Here is a 19,797-nt window from a genome sequence, read left to right on the forward strand (position 1 = left end):
GAAGTGGATAAACTGAGACTCTATGTAAAAACACTGTCCTAAGGACTAGTCTATGGAGTTATTTATTCACAATATCTGCTTTAAAGTTGTTAACGCTACTGATCAGGTAATGGCTTGGCATGGCTAAACATTTCAGCTAGGCCTTTTTAACATTTGTCCGTTCTCCGTACCTATGCTGGATCGCGGGATATAAAAAATATACTTTTATGTAATTTGTCCATATACGATTTTTTGTTGCTGCACAGAACTTTCAGCAGGTAACACTTTACAATAACAGTACATGAACGATCATGCATTAATACGTGAATTAGTAATTTCTTGACAATGAACTAATGATTAGTTAAGACATGTATTAATCAAGAACTAATGAACTAATGTAACTTTGACATGAGTCATATGAATCACTGCATGAATGCAGTACTGCAGCACCACCTTAATTACATGTTAGTTCCTGCATGTTAGTTAATAAGTATACTGTGCAGCCCTAGTGTATTGTTATACCCCTAACATATATTAAAAAAAAATCTTTAATATGTTTTCACTTTCAATAAGTGCATACTCTGGCTGTTGATAAAAAGAAACTGAAAACATATTAAACGTTAACAACTTTAAAGCAGATATTGTGAATTTTACTGACATTGTGGTAGAGTCAGCATTGTGAAAAGATCAAATGGTTAATTATAAATATAGTAAGACAGAAACTCACCTGTTCCCCGCTCGTATTCCTCTGGGACATAAGGGTAAACCATATAAACACGTTGTTTGAGGTCTCGGGAGAATAGAATAAATTGACCGATAGCGCCATCTGCTGTTTTGGAAAAGGAAGTTGCTCCATTGCATTTGTGAGAAAAGCCAAGTTTTCCTCATTAAAAATATACATATTTGCAACACACAATGCATATATTTGTTATACCTCTGCATTTTCTCTCAAATTGACTTGTGTTTGTGCATATTACTTTTTGTTTGTTTGAAAGTCGATTTTTTCTTTGCAAAGCAGATTGTGTTTGTTTGCAAAACGCTGGATTTGTTTGTTTAATTTTGGCACATAAATAACTCCATACTAGTCTGACCAACTAGCAGTCTGCCAAGGCATAAACGGTCTTACTTTTCAGATTCAACTTAATCTAAGATTAAAAAAAAAAAAAACTGAAGACAAAACGTTTTTATGCAAACGGCCAAAAATCTGCACATAAGTTAGTGTTGTTGTGGTTTTATTCACATGGTGGGTAAAAGTGCTTTTAAAAATGTGTAAGAAAATTCTCATAAAATTGTAAATTCTGTTTTTGTTTACAAGCAACTTCTACCCTACACCTGCTCAACCAGTGATTGGACAGTTGAGATGTTATTGGTATAGTTCAGACTAGATTTTTAATCCTTGGGTTGTAATGCTGCGTTCACGCCATATCGTAATTACCGTAGTTTTGAGATGACAACATGTGACGTTCTACTCGGAGCTGTTCACGTCCTCAGACTCGGAATTATGCTTTTTTATGGCAACACTATCAATGCCTAAACAGAGCCTACATTGGTCAGGTGGTACAAGTCGTAGCTCTCAGAAGACTCCCAGTTCACAAGTTGTAATCACGAGCTCTACGAGGACATGAACGCTTTTTTACAAGTTGGAATCTCGTAATTACGGGAACGCACCTTAAGACAAACCCATAAAGCCCTTACAGACATTCATAATGCTCTGGACTCTGGCTGGATTTTACCTGAAGTGTCCTTCAAACTCAGCTGAACCCTGTGTGTGTCGAGCTGAAAGCTGGCCGTGTACATCTCAAACACTGTGGGGACGTAGTTCTGAAAACACACACACACACACATGGATGTGTCTCCCTCATCTATCACACCTGATTCAGCTTATCAGCTCATTAGTAGAGACAGCAAGACCAGAAATGGGTGTGTCAGATATGAGAGACCTACAAAATGTGCAGTGCTGGGGGTGGTTGGGAATCACTGCTGTAAGTTGATAAATGCCATTGGCGCTGCTGAATCTGCAGATCTCAGGATGAAGAGCATTATTCCCATGAGTCTGTGAGGGATTCGTCATCTCACATGCGGCAGAAGCACACGCTGACCCTTCACTCGTGAACTGAAGACACAACGGGATCAATATTTCAAACTAATGGAAGGGATGTTCATCGCAGAGATTGGAAGCCAAGCGATGGGAAACCGTCACAATCCTTTGTTTCAGGGCTGTGATTTCACTTCAGAAATATTGAATTTTTCTTTAAATAGAAATCAGTGAGTTGTCTAAATGAATGAGGAAGCGGGTGAAACGGTTCAATGATCTAATCGGTGGACCAGGCCGACATCATCCTCATCCTATAATCACAGATGTGGCTCTGTCATGAAGAGCGACTGATGATGATTCTTGACCAAATAAACTTGTGCATGCAGATTTCTTATTCTCAGTGAACGTGAGCTTGATATGACATGACCGTTACATCTGAACATGACGGAGAGTAAAAATGTTGAAACGAACCCTGCTATTTAGTTTAGCTTTTCTTTTCTTCTGTCTTTTATCTGTAGACATTATGTTAAATTATTATTCCTACATCTAGTGGTTAAAGTTGCAACCCACTGCAGACAACATTAGAATAAACTTTATTTTAATACAGCATCTGTACATCGAAATACATTCATAAGACTGAAGATCCAAGCAGTTTAAGATTGGACAAGAGATAAATCTGATTCTCATTTGAAGATTCACAACCTTCCTTAAATCAATTATATTTTATGATGCCCAATTTTGTCACACTGTTACAGAAGACGGTGATGAGATACGATTGATACAGCCTATAATATATAATCTGAGGGAAAATCTGAAAAATCCCACATACATAACAGCATGTAAATATGACTAATGCATCACTGCCTTAAGGTAAAACCAGATTTTTTTTTTTTTAGTTTTGGAAATTGGTCATCACTGTTCCTTTTCGGTGATGTCCTCGCTGAAGAAAGCCGTCAGCTGCGTTCCATCAGGAACGTATTTAATGTTCTCCACCTCTCCTCCGTAGTTGCTGGGCTTCTGGAAGTGGATCTCCAGATGGTCCTGAAGATCTTCTTCATCCATCAGCGCCTGGATTCCCCCCAGCAGCACGGTGCGATTCGGGACCCCCCGAGTACGTCTGAAACATCACGACAAACACCATCAAACAAAACGTCCTTCTGCGCTAAAACAGATTTCTGATACAGAAACTGAACATGAGCGTGTTGTTGGAAACGCACTTGAAATTTCCTGAGCTGATACTCGTACAGAGGAAGAACGTCGACCAACACGTCGCTGCCGGTGTCGACACAAAACTTTCCTCTGTGAACCAGATTCTCAGCAACTGAAAGTAAAAGCAGAGGAGCCGTCATGCAGCTGAAATGATATCTAACGACTGAGCTGAAACGTCCATCCACAAACACACCACACCAGAGGAAACGCACTTACACTGCACCATACTGCACCGTTTGTATGTCTGTAATTTATATGTTTATTTCTCTTATTTATTAATACGTTATTCTTGTTTGTTATTAACAGCACTGAGAGTGGAAAGCAACGCGAGAATTTCATTGTGTAGGGAAATGTGCATTTGACAATAAAGTCTTTCAACAATCTATCTGCAATCAGTCAATCTAAATCTGAATGAAAACACATTAACAACAGAGAAACCGAAAACAGCGTCATGTTTGGATGCGGACACACCTCCTGTGTTGAGGAAAGTGACGCGGCCCGTGCCCGTATGCTTGTCGTACTCCAGTTTATCCACTTCCCCTCCACCACGACTCACTCTGGAGAACGACAGCTCCAGCCGGTCCCTCATTCGCTCCTCAGGTAAAGTGGGCGGGGCGTTACAAAACTTGATGCTCTTCTTTGAAACCTGGATATGAACCTGAACGAACGGAAGTAACGGTCCTCAATAAACGGCAGTTCACGTCAACAGACGGCATGTTATTCTGGACACAGTAAAGAAAAAAATGTTCTGCAAAATGAAAAACGTCTCCACCTCAAACTTCACAGAGGGATCCAGAGTTAAAGAGTACGGCTTTACGTCCATCTTGGATTTGTCACAGGTCACCGAGCACTTGGCCAGTCTGAGGATCTGCTCCGCCACTGAAAGACACGAAACGCTCCACGTTATGAGAAACATCCAGCAGATCAATGCGATTAAGACCAGACAAAAACAGACATAAAGATGCCTGCAGTTCATAACACAGTTTGATCTTCATCCATACCCTTCTCCTCCTCAAACGTGATGACAGCCTGGCCGCCCTTCAGCACAAACGATGGTCTTTGTGTGACGGTGAACACAGACTCCACCTGATCGTCGGCCTCCTCTCCCTCCTCTCTCTCCAGCACACGAGCAAACTTCACCGTTTTCACTGGGATTTCGGCTTCTATCTGCATTTCAGGGAGCACCAGGAGTTATTAGTCATATACAGACACGAATCAGCTTAGATTTCAGGAAAGCCTCATATCTGAGTTCTATTTGGTCATTACTGCATGTATAACGGACCGCTCTGTCGCTTCATTACGTGGATCCCATTGCCAATTATGTGCAGAACTCTCCTTGTGTGTTTACATAATTATGCGTTTAAATGTCAATGACCAAATTTATCTTTATAAAATTCAACAAATGGTTGCAGTGGAAATGTAACGCAGATATCATTTAATAGGTATTATTCCATGGAATGTCTGGATACTGGATTCTGATTGGCTGGCAGGTATGCAGTAAACCTGTTTAACGCACAACTGTCATCTCTCTCTCTCTCTCGGTCGATTGATAATTTACTGAAATAAATTCTATAATTCATTCAAATAAATGTGATCTTACAGCGCTATGTCATCTCTGTGTCTGATTTGAAGCAGGCAGAATGCTAGAGCTGTGTGTCATAACTGACGAAAATAACCGTCTTTTTACCCATTCGGTCAAATATTGCGCTGCAAGGAGCGATAGTACTTTTGAGATGTCTATAACTTGGCTAATGACCATGGAATAAGCAGGATAATCAACGGCTTTCCGTGCATTAAAGGATTTTAAATGCACTTTGCGGAGACAAACTTAGCCTCCTTAGTTCTTAGCTTTTATGTTTGTAGAAACATGTTTTTCTTCATGTATTTCTAAATATAGCTGCTTTACAGCAGAATTTTGTTTGCATCATTGAATCATTATTTTCCTGTTTGTCCTCTTAAACAGTCAGTATTGTATAAAACACTATATAATTAAAATGACTCAACTTGCTCAGGAGGAAGAAGTGTGATGTGCATTTGACACCATCCTCTATTCTGTCGACCCCGTGTGCTTTATATGATCATGAAACACCTGTTACTGGACTGTTGGTAAACCCATCCAACAACTTTGGACAGTAATCAATGAGTGAATTGTACAGGGATCATAAACGTGCACGCTGTAATAGTAAAATACAGGTCAACCTTGAATTTGCGTTGCAGAGAATCACTTTCGGCCCTCTTGACCTGAAGCTTCTTCTGAAGATCGTGAAGTTCTCTCTTCAGATTCTGGTTGACTTGATCAACACTTTTCTTCTCTTCCTGAAATGAAGGAGGACAAACACAAGTCCTGAACATCCGCTTTCACTTTCAGTGATTAGTCTGATCACGCCTCGAAATTCACCTGTACTTCTAGAAGATCTTTATTATACTGGTCAGTAATGCTGTCTTCAGTGTCCATGAAGCTTTGAAGTTCCGCCTCCGCTTTTTTCTTTTCAGTTTCTGCTTCGGCTTTTTCCAACAGCAGCCTGGATCTTTCCATGTCCGCGGACTCAATGAGAGCCTGCGTGAACATTGTAAGTGATTAAATGATCGTTATAGGTCATAAACGAACTGTCACTGGAGATTTCGTGTTTTTTAACCTTGTACTTCTTGAGTTCCGCCGCAGCTGCGTTCATGGTGCTGTCCTCGTCCGGGTTTAGAAGCTGTTTGTTTTGAACAAGACATGACAAGAAAGGTTTCACCAAACATTATGAAACGTTAAACAGAATTCACCTAGCGATCTCCAAAGTGTGTGGATTTGACGTTATAAACACGTACCTCGCCGTTGGCTCGATTTTCAGCGGTGTCCGACATAACAATTCACCCTAAATCGAAAGTATCTGAAGTGAAGGTAAAACGCAAGGTAAACTCCGAATCAAACCACCAAATACTTGTCGAATGACGAACTGCTCGGACAGATATTTCACCACTTATTATTTACCTCCCAACTTCCTGATCCTGCACTCGATTTTGACTCGCGTACTGATCAGAAGTCACATGAACGACCGCGAAACAAAAGTGAAAGCACCGGGAGCCTGATTTCCGTATAACACCGGTAACCGAGCAGCTGATTCGGTACCGCCGAAGTTCCTTCGTATGCGATCTGGATCATCATCGTCGTGTGAAAACACGTCTCGTCGGGGCTTTATAGGATGACAGACACTTAATGGGCGTTTTGTGACAGAGAGAGAAAGAGTTTCTCGAGTGTTTGTTTTGGTTTTGGAGCGCAAACATGGAAGAGAAGAGTCTGATTGTCGAGGGTCTGCCGGATGATTTCGACCGGGTGGAATCAAAGATCCAGCTTTACTTTAAAAATAAAAGAAGGTCTGGAGGAGAGATCGTGCAGATTCGAGAACATCCAGACGACAAACGAAAAGCACTTCTGATTTATATGAAAGACGAAGGTGAGCCTACATCAACATCCTATCTAATATTAGAATACTGACATAGACAGAACTAACACTTGGCTAATGTAAGCATTGAAATGTCTTTTAACAAATGGAAGAGTTTTACAGAAAATTGCTCTCTTTTGCAGATCTGAAGAAGGTGCTTGAAAAAAGGATCCACAAATTTGACTTAAAACCTCATGGATCAGTTGAAGTGACAGTGAAACTACGAGAAGACACGCAAATCAAAAAGGCCAAACCGCCAGTACTGCCAAAACCCAAACCCGAGAAATGCCTTCCCCTCAAATCAATGCCCGCTCCAGCCGGACAGGTCATTTGATATCATCTGTAATTACTTATAAATTAGTATTGTCAATATTAGACTACAGCTTTTCAAGTTTCCTGATTCTTGTCTCTCTCGGTTGCATAAACGCTGACACTTTGTAAAGACAGTGTTTTAAGGACTAGTTTGACCAACTAGCAGTTAACCAAGTGCTAATCAGTCTTATTTTTCAGGTTCAAGAGATTGCTTTTTATGTCATTTACTTTGCGAAGTTATGAGCAATCTAGGGGGAAAAAAATCAACTAGTCGATTAAGTTTTAGGACTCTACGCGGTTTATGCAACCAGCACCTGATCTTGGGTTACGTGTCAAAGAAAAAATAAGAACTTTAAAGAAAAATGTAAATGTGACAAGCTCAGATTCTTGGTATACTCACACACTTCCTCCTTATCGTACAAAGGTCTCTCCCGTCACAAAGCCTGCAATTAAAGGTGAAAAAGGTTGGGCTGTAATGCTCTTTACTTCTAGTGTTAAAAAAATAATCAATCACTGATTTCAAAAGTTTTTCGAATGACACTTTGGTCACGTATATATATTTGTTCATAATACAGAAGACGAAGAGGATTCTGAAATACTAGATCTTCTAGTTACCACCCCTGGTTCAGTTGATAAAGAAAACCTTCAGCTGTATTTTGAGCAGTTTACAGAGCAATTTGAGCTAGCAAAGCACGGAAATAACAGCTGGATCCTGAAGCTCTGCAGCCAGTCAGGTATGATTTATGAAAGTTTCTTTTCTAGCGCCACAGAAATATCACAAGGTGATGTGAAACAAACTGGTTTTGCTGGTCTGTTTACTGTGCATCACTTACACATGATGCAGGCCTAATTCTGTTTCAAAGAAACTGTCGTTAGATGACTAGCACTCAACTGAGAAAAAGAAAAGCAAACCATGATAAAATCAACATTAATCCATCTTAAAGTTCAGAAAGGTCAAATTTAACCATGTTGACCCCTTTCTCAGATTTCAAGGAGATTTTTGGCCAGAAAGAGCATGAATTTGATATAACTTTAGAAGTGTATAAGGAAGGACGTCTGGGAGAGGAGCTGGACCCGCGTCGCTTCATCTTGACGGGCTTTGATGGAGCCACAGACTGCAAGATGATCTCAGTGTTCATTGGCAGCTGTAGCAAGAAAGCAGAGCACACTTGGGAGACGCTCGATGAAGACAGGATTGTTGTCACCTTCAAACACGATATCGGTGGGTTTCGAAGCGTTGGGTTTCTGTGTTCTCGCCGCTCTCTGCTGGGCTTTGGGCCTGAGAACAACCTCCGTTTCTGAGACGCCTGCTTTCACGCTGCTTATATTTGTTTGTCTTTTGGGTCTGCTACGTCTATGAACATTAACATTCTATTTTCTTTATCTGTCCACACACACTAATCAAACCCTGTATATCAAAATGAACTACATGACAACGAATGCTTCAAGAACCTGATCATCTGTGAACATTCACGACTGCTGCGGTCAAAATTCAAATAAACACTGCGACTGAATTAACCAGGAAAATGAACACATTCGATTCATATACTATTTCTCTTCCTTCATATTTTATCAACAGATGTGACGTCATTTTTAAAGAAATGCACCTCAAAGCAGCTGCAGGGCCGAGACGTCGGAGTGACCCGTTTAGAGCGGACGGATTCGGTTCTGGTTCAGGGAGACTTGGAGCAGCTCGCTGAAGATGTTCTCACACTCTACTTCAGCAACAAGAAGAGGAGCGGAGGAGGAGACGTGCAGTCCTTCATATGGATCAACAGACGCAAGAGTGCAGTCATCACCTTTGGAAACTGTGACGGTATGTTTGCAAAGATGAAACATTCATGTAGATTTAGACTGAGCACAAACAGAACAGGAGAGGAGGCTAGATCTAAAAAATCTGTCATATTAATATATAAAAAGTTACGGAGAACTAATAATACTCTTCAGCGGTAATGTTCAGTCTTCATGTTGTGCTCTGTTCTGGTCATTTTACAATTTTATTCCTGAAAAAAAAAAAAAATGCTATATTATTACCAAATATTGGATTCAATCTTTTTATCAACTTGATTCATTTTAATTGGAAGTGATTGATTATATGAATAATACAGCTGTTTTAGTTTTTGTTTGCAGATCAGTGTGAACCAGGACTGTTTTGACAATGTTTTTGTCTGTACATGAAAACTTTTTAGTACATTTTTTAATAAACTTTTTTGTCTTGTAAGGGATTTGGTGATAATATAACTAGTGATCGAACAATATAGATTTATTTATAACTGATACCATACCAATTATTTGCATAATTGTGTGCCCCATAACCGATATGCAGAAACGATATTTTTTTACTGTTATAAAGTAAATCAGTGACTGAGTGAAGTAAGTCCATTCTTCACTTTGGTTTTCCTCCTTTCAGTCATCTTAAAAAGTGTTGAAAATTAGCAGTCTTTCATGTTAAATTTAATCTTCATATTACAACAATAAAAACATTTTATTTATAAAACGCATCAGCTGCAACACTAATAAGCAAAATAAATGTTAAATGTTTTTAAATGGAGAAAATAAAGGAAAGGAGTCATATCAACTTTGTTTTAAACTACAGTTTATAAGCTGTTTAGAGTGAAGAATTCTCTGATGTTAATTCACTAAATAATATTCTCTGGAATATTGGAATATAACAAACAAAACAATGTATTTTATTGTACTTCTCAGCTGGTATGTTATATCAGAATTACTAATATTGTTTTCGTCGTTCAATTCTGAAATGTCTGCTGACAGTGCGGTTTATCTATACATTTATATAGAAGTATACTCAAACTGTGATCGCTGGCAGAGATAATAAATAAATTCCATAGAGTTGTATTTATTTAGAAGTGTATTAGAAAAATAATGGTTATATAGTAAATGTTAATATAATTGAGGGTGTTTTAAACAAGTGAATCTTGTTAAAAGTTACATGCGGTGGCCGTCAGAGCATCAACCGGTGAGTGAACGGAAAAATAAAAGCGACTTCACGAGACGAATGATGAGCATATAGACAACAGAGAGACAATTAAATTCAGTGCTTTCATTTTCAACATGTGCTCATTCATGGCTGTATATTATTTAATTCAGGCAAAGTTTTGTTTATTGGGACAGGACTTGACGAATTATTTTATGTGACTGTAAGTTCGTCTCTATTTCTTAGAGCCAATGCTGCATAAACTAGCTACATATCAGCCATTTATGTATCACATCTAATATGAGCTTTAATGGCTGTTATATTAAATAAAGTTCACTAATTACAGCAAAGCAAGAAAGTAGGCTGTGCTTTACCTCTGCACGCCGTTGTTGTCGGGTCTCCCCTCAGCGCTGCATGCGCGCAATTCTCAATTTATCGGTGAACCCGATATTACAAAACCGATAACCGATTATGGTAAAATACTTAAATATCAGCAAATCGATATATCGGTCGATCTCTAAATATAACATCACGAGAGAGAGATTTACAAGCAATTTAAAAGGCCAGTCATTTTTGACTGGGAACACCAAATTAGGTAAAAGATTTTCAAAACAAGGGCTAAAATATGACGATCAAACCTAATTTTAAAATGTACCTGTCCTGTCTGTTTGAATAGAGGCGCATGCGGTGGCGGAACAGAAACACAATGTCTGCGGCACAGAAGTTCACGCTTCACTCTTCTACTCAAGTTTACAAAAGGCTTTAACTGGAGAAAAACCCACCTTGACTGATCAAATATCCACAAAAGTGAACCTTCCTGTCAGTGAAGAGCTGCTCCGTTTCTTTGAAACCAATGAGCGCTGTCGAAAACAGCTGGAGAGTGACGCCAAACTCTTTCATGCCAAAGTGCTCATTGACAGCACAGCCGCTGCAAACGAACTGATTCTGGAGATGGACGTCAACAAAGAGTCGCTGGCTGCGCTGCAGATCGCACCCACTTGGGAAACCAAGTTGACGAGGGAAGTTCAGTCGTTCCTGAGCGGGTACGACGCGGCAGAGCTGACGGCAGAGAAGGACGTCTGGACGAGAGTTGAGCACGAGTGTAACGGCCTCGTCACGCTCGACACCGCGCTCTCCTACAGGGAGATCAACTCCAAAGTTGTAATTGCCGGCGTGAGAGAGGAGGTCAGGGTGCTGTCAGACAAGATCAGGACGCTCCTGAAGAACACTGCTGTTGAGGTGGAAGTGGAAAGAAATACAATCGAGGTGGCAATTAAACTAGACTGCAGAGAGACGTTCGATCTAATAAAAGAGCGCGTCGAGTCCAAATTAGGGCAGGTGAGTTTATCACATGATGACAAGCAGCACATCGTTTCCCTCAAAGGTCTGAAGGATCAAGTACATTCAGTGGAGATGCTCATCAGGCAAGCACAGAAGAACATCATCACGCACCAGCTGAAGCTCTCTTCGCATATGATTCAGTTTCTGAAGTCGCTGGATCTTCAAAAGTTTGAGCAAGACTATTTTCTCCCAAGCCACATTCCAGCTATACTTCTAAACCGACAGGACTTTTTTTGGGATCTTGGTTGAGAAAGAAAACCTGAAGAGAGCTGAAGACAAAATACATGAGATTCTCAAAGAAGAGTTTATACCGCTTACTCTCAAAAAAACAGATGAAACTTGGACACACTTTTTCAGGAATCTTCAAGATGAAATAGAATCGTTCCAGAAAGCTCACGACATCCGGATCACACAATCAGACGTGCAGGTCATAATCTGTGGGTTTTCTAGTGCGGTTGCAGATGTTACAGGAAAAGTGAGGAGATACCTGGACAACAAGGAACCAACAACTGAGAACGTCCCTCTCAAATCTGAGCGAGAGGTTGAATTCGTGGACTCCTGCCTGAATCTGTCCGAGCTCCCTGAACTCAAGCGCTTCGGCGCGACGGTACTCGCTTACAGAACATCAAATTCTCCTTGCCTGAAGATCACAGCAGCGAAAGACAACATCAAAGACGCCGTGAGTGTCGTACGGCAGCAGCTCACATCCATTGTAGTGGAGAGACATAAATACTGCAAAGCAGGAGAAGCAAAGGTTCTGGAGAAACATGAAGCCAACGTGAAGACCAAAGCAAAGGAGATGCAGTGCAGCCTGTATTTGTCACAAGAGCATGTGGTTAAGTCCAGCCCTGCAAAGAGCTTCACACACAAAATAGGCAATTTCGTGACTCTGAGCATCACAGAAGGAGACCTGCACCATTTTACAGCCGACGCTTTGACCTGTCCGATGAATGGCAATCTAGCTTTCAGTAACCCTGTCGCTCAGCGCTTTCTCCAGTTTGGCGGAGACAAAATTACGGAGGTGTGTAAAACTCAACAGAAGGAACAGCAGAGTCTACTGCCTGGAGACGTGGTGCTCAGCGACGCCGGAAAACTCAGCGCCGGGAAGCTCATTTACGCCGTGATGCCTCAGAAAGGACAGAGGCTGGACTCCCACTACCTTCAATCGGCCGTGCATAACAGTCTCCTGAAAGCCGAGGGAAAAGGATGCGCTTCGATCGCACTTCCAGCAATCGGTTGCGAAAGCTTTGGTTTCTCCGTCAAAGACAGTTGCATGGCGCTTCGAGCCGCCGTACTGCAGTTCTGCAGCGACCGTCAGAATTCACCCAAAAACATCAGACGTATCAGTATAGTGGATTCAGACGAGAAGATTGTTGAAGAGTACAACGCTCTGATCCAGGAACTAGTATGATTCCTCCTATATGCAAACGTTTATTAACAGTGTTTAGCATGTTTTATGAACCATCACCTATATTTAATTTTTAACAGGGATTTCCTGACACATCTACAACGGTTCCCCTACAACCCTTGAAGCTTAAACACGGATCAGACACGAGAGGTACTGTATACACAGATTGACCTGCTTTAGTAATTTCACTGCTGGTGGTCACCATGTTTGATGGACTCCATCTGAAGGGTTTAAAGTCGCCGATGTACTTTTGTTTTCGCATGACGGGGAATTCAATCAGTGCTGATCAACGGTGTGCCCATATGCCTGAAAAAGGGCGACATCACCAAAGAGACGGCGGATGTCATCGTGAATTCAACCAACAAAAGTTTAGATCTCAACACCGGTAAGTGTTTCTTTGCTGCAGCATCAAAACTAAACAGCATTGTACTTTTACCTTTCATGCTAAAGCAGGTTTAAACCAGGTGTCGGTAAATGAACAGTGTTTTCCTGGGTTGTTTCCATGTACTGTCATTTTACAGGCGTTTCTGGAGCCATCTTAAAAGCTGCTGGAAAAACTGTTGTTGACGAATGCAAAAAGCAAGGTATCGCCGACTATTTCTGTCAGTGGAGTACACGGATGCTTATATTCTAATGAGTGATTCTCACTGAGTGATTTCATTCACATCTGCTTGTGTAGCTCCTCTGAAAGCAGGTGCAGCAGTGATGACGGGCGGTGGAGCGCTTCAGTGTAAGTACATCGCACAGATGGTTGGGCCGGACAACGCCGCCGACATCACGTCCTCCCTGGAACAGGTTCTGAACCTCTGTGAGGCCAAAACGGCCACAACTCTGGCCATTCCTGTGATTGGAACAGGCATGACAGCAAGCAGTTTCTCTGTTATTGAAAAGTATTCTTTCTCAAAGGACTTTGAGGGAATATCAAGCCCTGAGCAATAATCTTGTCTTCTGCAGGACGAGGTGGCTTTGCCCCAAAAGAATCGATCAAAGCCATCCTCACAGCAATCGAGAAACATTTGGCGGCGCCGAACTCATCCTACCTCCAGAGCATCACTATAGTGGCATTTGATCACCAGACCTTTGATGCCTTACGTGACCATTTTAAAGTTTGGAAAAAGGTTAATACTGATGAGATAACTAAATAAAAATGTCAAGATTTATTTTTTTTGTTTTAATTTTGTTACATTTGATTTTCTCCAGCCTGTATCCGGCAAGATGCCTGAAAATCAAGGTTCTGACAACTCTACATTTCCATGCTGATGCACAAATAAATATGCTCTATTTTTTTTCAAATACATCATAAACCTGTTTTCATGTTATAGTTTTAATATTTCCAGGAGTGAATATTAAGCATTTACATTTGAAATCCCTCCCCTCTTCCATAGTCAAAATCGGAAGCGTCAGAATCGAGGTAAAGAAAGGTGACATCACTAATGAAACGGTCCGAGGGATTGTAAACACCACCAACAGGGACATGAGCCTGAGAGGAGGTGTGTGAGACTTAATATACTGTCACTCAAAACACACAAGCCAGACACTTTTCACATATCATTCTACTCTTAAAAAAAGTGGTTCCCAACCCTGTTCCTGGAGTTCCAACACTGCACATCTGATTAAGGTCATCAGTTCATTAGCAGAGACTCTGAGACACAGGCAAATGTCAGGCGCTCCAGGAATAGAGTTGGGAACCACTGCTTTCAAATAAGCCATGGATCGAGACAACAGCGTGTGTGTGTTTGTGGCTTTTTGACCATATGACCATTTCAGTGCGTCCCGCCTTGACGAGCTCAAAAGTGTCCTTGTCCTTCAGGTGTGTCGGGTGCCATATTTAAAGCGGCTGGAGCGTCTGTGGAGCAGGAGTCCCAAAAGCACGGTAAGAACATGACACCAAGTAATGAAACCTTGTTCATGATCAATTGCATGAGCACGAGACTTTCTGGATAGAAGCATGGCTAGGACTGGGCCCTAGACATGTCTTAGACTGGTAAACAAATTTCTTTCGTGAAACAAATTCCGTTCTGAAGGTCCACTGCAGAATGACGTCGCAGCCGTGACCAGTGGCGGAAACCTGCATTGTGACTTCATCCTGCACATGGTCGGCCCGCACTCGGCGGCAGAGGTGAGATCCCGTGTGAAGAAAGTTCTGGAGCGCTGCGAGGAGAAGCAGATCACCACGGTCTCCTTCCCTGCCGTGGGCACCGGTACGGATTTATGATGTTCTTGCATGCGGCATGTGCTGCTCATCGTGTGCGGTTGTGTCTCGCTCCATCTAACGGCTCTCGTATTAGGTGGCGGAGGCGTTCAGGGTGCAGATGCCATCTGTGCGATGCTGCAGGGCTTTGAAGATCATCTCTCTCAAAATGTCTCAACTGTGGTCAAGCTCATCTACATTGTGATTGACCGGGACAACGTCCTACAAGAATTTCAGAAAGGTCTCAAAACATGGATTGCAAATACACAGGTAGAGATGCCACATGCTTCACCTCATCCTTAACCCAGTTCTGAATCGAGTTGATTATTCACAATTGAAGGATTAATTTGAAGTGTCCTGGTGATACATGAAAATATCAAATGTAAATGTTTTTGCACTTTAACATTTAATTAACCCTAACGCCCAACTAGGACAGTGAAGATGAAGAATATGATGATGATGGTGAGGATTACAGCTCGACGGAAGAAAGCTCATCGTCTGACCAAGGAGCTGATGCTAGCGGTAATACAGCGTTTGATGATGCAAACCTCTGAAAATGCGCTGCTGTAGGTGTTACAAATGTACTAAAACGTTAACATTTCACCAGCAAACCCAGTGGAGGTGATGTTGGGCCCGATTAAAGTCAAGGTGTTTTGCGGAGACATCACCAAAGAGACCGTCGAGGCTATTGTCAACAGCACGACTACAAGCCTCGATTTGAACACAGGTGAGTTTGTTTGTGATATCGCTCTGCATCTGATGAATGGTTCATTTCGGTACATGACACAGGAAGGGTATAGTGGTAGATGAAGACCTAATTGGATGTGATGCTCAGATTTAGTCAATGTCCTTATGCGCAGGTGTATCAGGAGCCATTCTCAAAGCATCGGGACAAACGGTGGTGAACGAGTGCAAATCGAAAGGTACAAACTTCAGCCGCAGACAAAAGTCATAAATAGAGGCATTTCTGATGAACTTCTAGCACGGCAGTGTCACGTCCTGGTCTTGGAGGGCCAATGTCCTGCAGAGTTGAGCTCCAACTTTACCAGAATACCTGTCTGTAAGATTTTAGTAATCCTGAACACCTCTGATTACTTTGGTTCAGGTGTGTTTATTTGGGGTTAGAGATAAATTCTGCAGGACAGTGGCCCTCCAGGAGCAGAACTGGATGCTCTTGCTCTAACAGAATAACTGATCATTCATTCTCTGCTGATTAAAGCGCCTCAGCCTGCCGACGGCATGATCTTGACCAAAGCTGGGGATCTTACAAATATCAAACACATCGTCCATATGGTCGGGCAGACCACTGAGAACGGCATCAGCAGCTCCATGTTCAAAGTTCTGAGGATGTGCGAAGAAAATAAGATCCAGTCGGTTTCATTCCCGGCTCTTGGAACAGGTAAGCTCATCTATTCAGGAACACTGATTAGCAAAGCAAAAATAAAGATATCTGCATGATCCCAAAATGCTTGATATCGTTCAGGAGCAGGAAACTTGGCTGCGGCAGGAGTTGCCAATGCAATGACTGAAGCTCTGACAGACTTCGTAAAGGACTCACCGAAGCATCTGAAGCGCGTCCACATCGTGATCTTCCAAACGAAACTGCTGCCAGACTTTCAGGAAGCGGTCAAGAAGTGCAAGAAGATTTCTCGAAATGCTTCTGGTATGTTTCAACACATGAACGTACAGTGTGAAGAATGAGCAGGAACTAACCTGGTTACTTTAACTTCTGTTTTCTGAACAGCGCGTCAGGTCAAACCCCTCCAGCAACCGGCGATCCCTGTGCCGACGCAACAGCCAGCTTTTTGTCTAGCCAAAGAAACGGCCGCCGTATCGTTCCCTGTTATGGCCGTTGACGTATACGGGACGTCCCCTACGAACCTCGCCAAGGTCAAGAAGCTCCTGGACGAGCTGGTCTCTGAGGAGCGCATCAGTAAAGACGTCCAGTCGAGCCACGTCACGGACCTTCTCGAAGCGGACAAGAAGGCCATCGTGGCCCTCAGCCGAGCCAATCAAGTCAGCGTTCTGGTGACCAGTTCGGATACGTTAACGCTATCAGGGAAAAAAGACGACGTCTTGGATGCTGTGCTGAAGATAAATGGCTTCATCCAAGAAGCGCGAGACCGAGAGATGCGGGAAGGTGAGGTGAAGCGCCTGAGGGAGACGCTGTGCTGGGAGGTGGTGAGAGGAGAACGCTGGGAGTCGCTGGAGCCCAGCATCAGCTACGACATCGAGCTCGCCTTCCACCGCAAACAGAAGAGCTTCCAGTACCAAGAGAAAGGGGAGACCTACACGGTGGACTTCAACGACCTGAAAGTCACAAACAGCAAGCGGGAGTCCTGCAGGATCAAGAGGACTCTGCTGGGAGATTCCGATACGGGTATGATTTTTAATGAGAATCAGACGCATCAGAGTGGAAAGTCATTATCCCAAATTTCCCATCATATTTTCCAAATTCAGCTAAGATAAAACTAAACAAAACAAAGCACTATGTACAGTTCAAACCTGTGACATTAAAACAAAAATCTCAATATCTTTCTAAGATTGGAAAACCCAGTGCAGGGATCTCCAACCCTGCTCCTGGAGACCTACTGTCCTGCAGACCTCAGCTCCACTCCTGCCTGTAATTACCAAGTAAATCTAAACACCTTGATTAGCTGCTTCAGGCGTGTTTGATTGGGTTTGGAGCTGAACTCGAGGAGCAGGGTTGGAAACCCCTGATCCAGTTACTAGTTCTGCCTCAGAAGAAGGTTCTGGGGTTAGAGACGTCATCTCACTTGCACGTGCTTTGCAGTTGTATGTCGAAAGCATCAGATGATGGTCAGTCAGGCATCTGTGTGGTTTCGTCTGAAGATATATGCTGGCAGAACCGGTTCTTTCTGTAACTTTGCTTGTTTGTTTCTCAGCAATCATTCATCCTCCTCCAACGTGGACCAAAATGGATGGACGGGATTTAGAAATAATCACGTTAAAATCAGATTCAGCAGAGTACAAGAACATAGAAGCAGCCTTTCTGACATCCAGCAAACACGCTAATGTGTCGCCTGTCCAGGTTCAACAGGTAAGATGACTTAGACATTAGAACACAAGCATCAGTACTTAAAGTCAACTCTAATATGACTTAATTCAGAATATGGAAATGAAGCATTCTTATAGCTCAAACAGTAAAGAACAGCAAAAACACAGGTTCGGTTATCAGGGAATGAACAGATGAATTAAAACAATGTATAGCTTCAGTGCAGTGTAAGTCACTTTGGCATTTGCCAACAAAGCAGAATATTCTTAAGGTTATAAATAAGAAGGAGTGATGATGTCAGCTAAGAAGAAAGTCGTTTTAGAGTTTTACAAACTGGAATAATATGCACTGAATGGAGTTTAGAAATTAAGAGTTGATTTTAGGCTTGTGTTTAACAAGGTCTGAAATGATTTCAGATCGACAGGATTCAGAGTCAGTCGCAGTGGCAGAGATACTCTGTGCTGAAACAGGCCGTGGATAAGAAATACCCCAAACAGACAAACGAGCGCCAGCTTTATCACGGAACGACCAAAGACATATGCCAAAAAATCAACAAGAACGGCTTCAACCGGAGCTTCTGTGGGAGAAACGGTACGTCTCAGGTCTCCGTTTGCACATTCGACTAATACCTGCCTGTTTCTTGAAGCGTCACAATACTGACCTGTGACGTGTGCTTTGTTTTGAAGCGGTCGTTCACGGTGAAGGCACCTACTTCGCTAAAGAGGCCTGGTACTCCTGCCACGACCAGTATTCCAACCCAGACGACAAAGGGCTGAAGTACATCTACAGAGCGCGCGTGGTGACGGGGTCGCTGTGCAAAAGCAGAGGCGGAATGAAGGAGCCGGATCCCATCAACCCTGCGGACCCGCGGGCCGGACTGCACGACTGCGCCGTGGACGAGCCGCAGAACCCGTTCGTCTTCGTGGTGTTCTGTGACGCAGGAGCGTATCCGGAGTACCTCATCACCTTCAAATCCACATAGTCGTCCAACAAACTCTACAAACGCACATCGGCCCTGAATGCTGCTGACAGACATCATGGGAGAGTCTCGATTAGCTTTATGAAATTTCCATGACACATACTTCAACAAATGTTTTCACGCATAACTTTCTTTTTTCCCTATGCGCTGCAGCGATAGCAATATGGCTGCCCACTGCTCTGGGTGTTTGTTCACTACTCACTGCTGTGTGTGCGCACTTGGATTAAATGCAGAGCACAAATTACGAGTATGGGTCACCATACTTGGCCACACGTCACGTCCTTTCCTTTCCTTTTCCTTTTCCTTAAGCACGGCCTGTCAGCTGTCAAAAATCATTTTATTAATTACAGGATCTGCCAATTCAAAGACATTAAAGGGATAGTTCACTGTCATCATTTACATGAGAATGTTGTTCCAAAACTGTTGCTGTCCTCTTTGACTTCCTTCCCCATAGTATTTACGTAAATGAGGAGCAGCAATTGTCTGGTTCCCAACATTCTTTAAAATTTCTTCTTTTGTGTTCAGTAGAAGACAGAAACTTGAAACAACTTGAAGGTGAGTAAATGATGACAGAATTGTTATATTTGTGTGAATTATCTCTTTAATGTGACACATGAGTAAATAACTGAACAGACAACAAACGTCTTCATAAGTGAATACATCATAAAATTGACAAACATCAGTCAATCATTGACCTCTGATCCTCTCATCATCTGCTGGAGGCCTTTGACATGCGACATGCTCTCGTGCTTCATTTTTAACACCAGTTTCCTGTCACTAAAAGGGAAGCATTATGATGATCATGTTTTTATTGCAGTATTTTTGTTAATTATTCATTTGACAGCCCTACCGGAGAAAGAGCTGCACTTCATTCGGCAGTTTTTTAATCATTCTGAGAGTATGAAACTTTAATTTAGTTTGATACACAAACGTTTGCTTCTATCTCAACCTTTACAGTAATAAT

At 42.2% G+C, this 19,797-nt stretch overlaps 2 protein-coding genes across 3 annotated transcripts; one reads left to right on the plus strand and one right to left on the minus strand.

Annotated features, from left to right (window-relative positions):
* Window positions 1-2,584: 2,584 nt before the first annotated feature.
* nmi (N-myc (and STAT) interactor) lies at window positions 2,585-6,288 on the minus strand. 2 transcript variants are annotated; one of them, XM_051100496.1, is made up of 10 exons: window positions 6,201-6,288; window positions 6,038-6,099; window positions 5,860-5,922; window positions 5,622-5,780; window positions 5,423-5,539; window positions 4,225-4,390; window positions 3,996-4,102; window positions 3,695-3,881; window positions 3,232-3,335; window positions 2,922-3,131 (listed from the first exon to the last, which is right to left on the minus strand). In XM_051100496.1, the coding sequence occupies exons 2-10, from the start codon at window positions 6,071-6,073 to the stop codon at window positions 3,069-3,071; spliced, it is 1,002 nt and encodes a 333-aa protein (XP_050956453.1). In that variant the 5' UTR covers window positions 6,074-6,099; window positions 6,201-6,288; the 3' UTR covers window positions 2,922-3,068. The 2 variants fall into 2 exon arrangements, with proteins under 2 accessions (XP_050956454.1, XP_050956453.1); XM_051100497.1 differs by lacking the exon at window positions 6,201-6,288 and having other exon boundaries at window positions 2,585-3,131; window positions 3,230-3,335; window positions 6,038-6,186.
* An 84-nt stretch (window positions 6,289-6,372) lies between these two features.
* Window positions 6,373-19,510, plus strand: LOC127157241 (protein mono-ADP-ribosyltransferase PARP14-like). The gene is given in 27 exon segments (XM_051100492.1): window positions 6,373-6,663; window positions 6,795-6,976; window positions 7,388-7,427; window positions 7,539-7,697; window positions 7,949-8,185; window positions 8,543-8,779; window positions 10,575-11,467; window positions 11,469-12,644; window positions 12,728-12,797; window positions 12,928-13,032; window positions 13,169-13,231; window positions 13,327-13,503; window positions 13,602-13,765; window positions 13,848-13,878; window positions 14,033-14,137; window positions 14,458-14,520; window positions 14,672-14,848; window positions 14,936-15,108; window positions 15,270-15,360; window positions 15,446-15,565; window positions 15,699-15,761; window positions 16,058-16,237; window positions 16,322-16,501; window positions 16,583-17,218; window positions 17,745-17,899; window positions 18,271-18,445; window positions 18,541-19,510. Coding segments are annotated over 27 exon segments (6,120 nt in total). The 5' UTR covers window positions 6,373-6,491; the 3' UTR covers window positions 18,837-19,510.
* Window positions 19,511-19,797: the final 287 nt, after the last annotated feature.

This window comes from Labeo rohita, unplaced genomic scaffold (genome assembly GCF_022985175.1).
Source record: "Labeo rohita strain BAU-BD-2019 unplaced genomic scaffold, IGBB_LRoh.1.0 scaffold_102, whole genome shotgun sequence".
In the NCBI taxonomy this organism is placed as follows: domain Eukaryota; kingdom Metazoa; phylum Chordata; class Actinopteri; order Cypriniformes; family Cyprinidae; genus Labeo; species Labeo rohita.

Coding starts and splice junctions, on each gene's coding strand:
- nmi (XM_051100497.1), bottom strand. CDS start 6,073: ATGTCGGACACCGCTGAAAATCGAGCCAACGGCGAG. Junction 4,103..4,224: donor CACGTTTGAGGAGGAGAAGG/GTATGGATGAAG, acceptor CGTGTCTTTCAG/TGGCGGAGCAGATCCTCAGA. Junction 3,336..3,694: donor CACTTTCCTCAACACAGGAG/GTGTGTCCGCAT, acceptor TTTTACTTTCAG/TTGCTGAGAATCTGGTTCAC.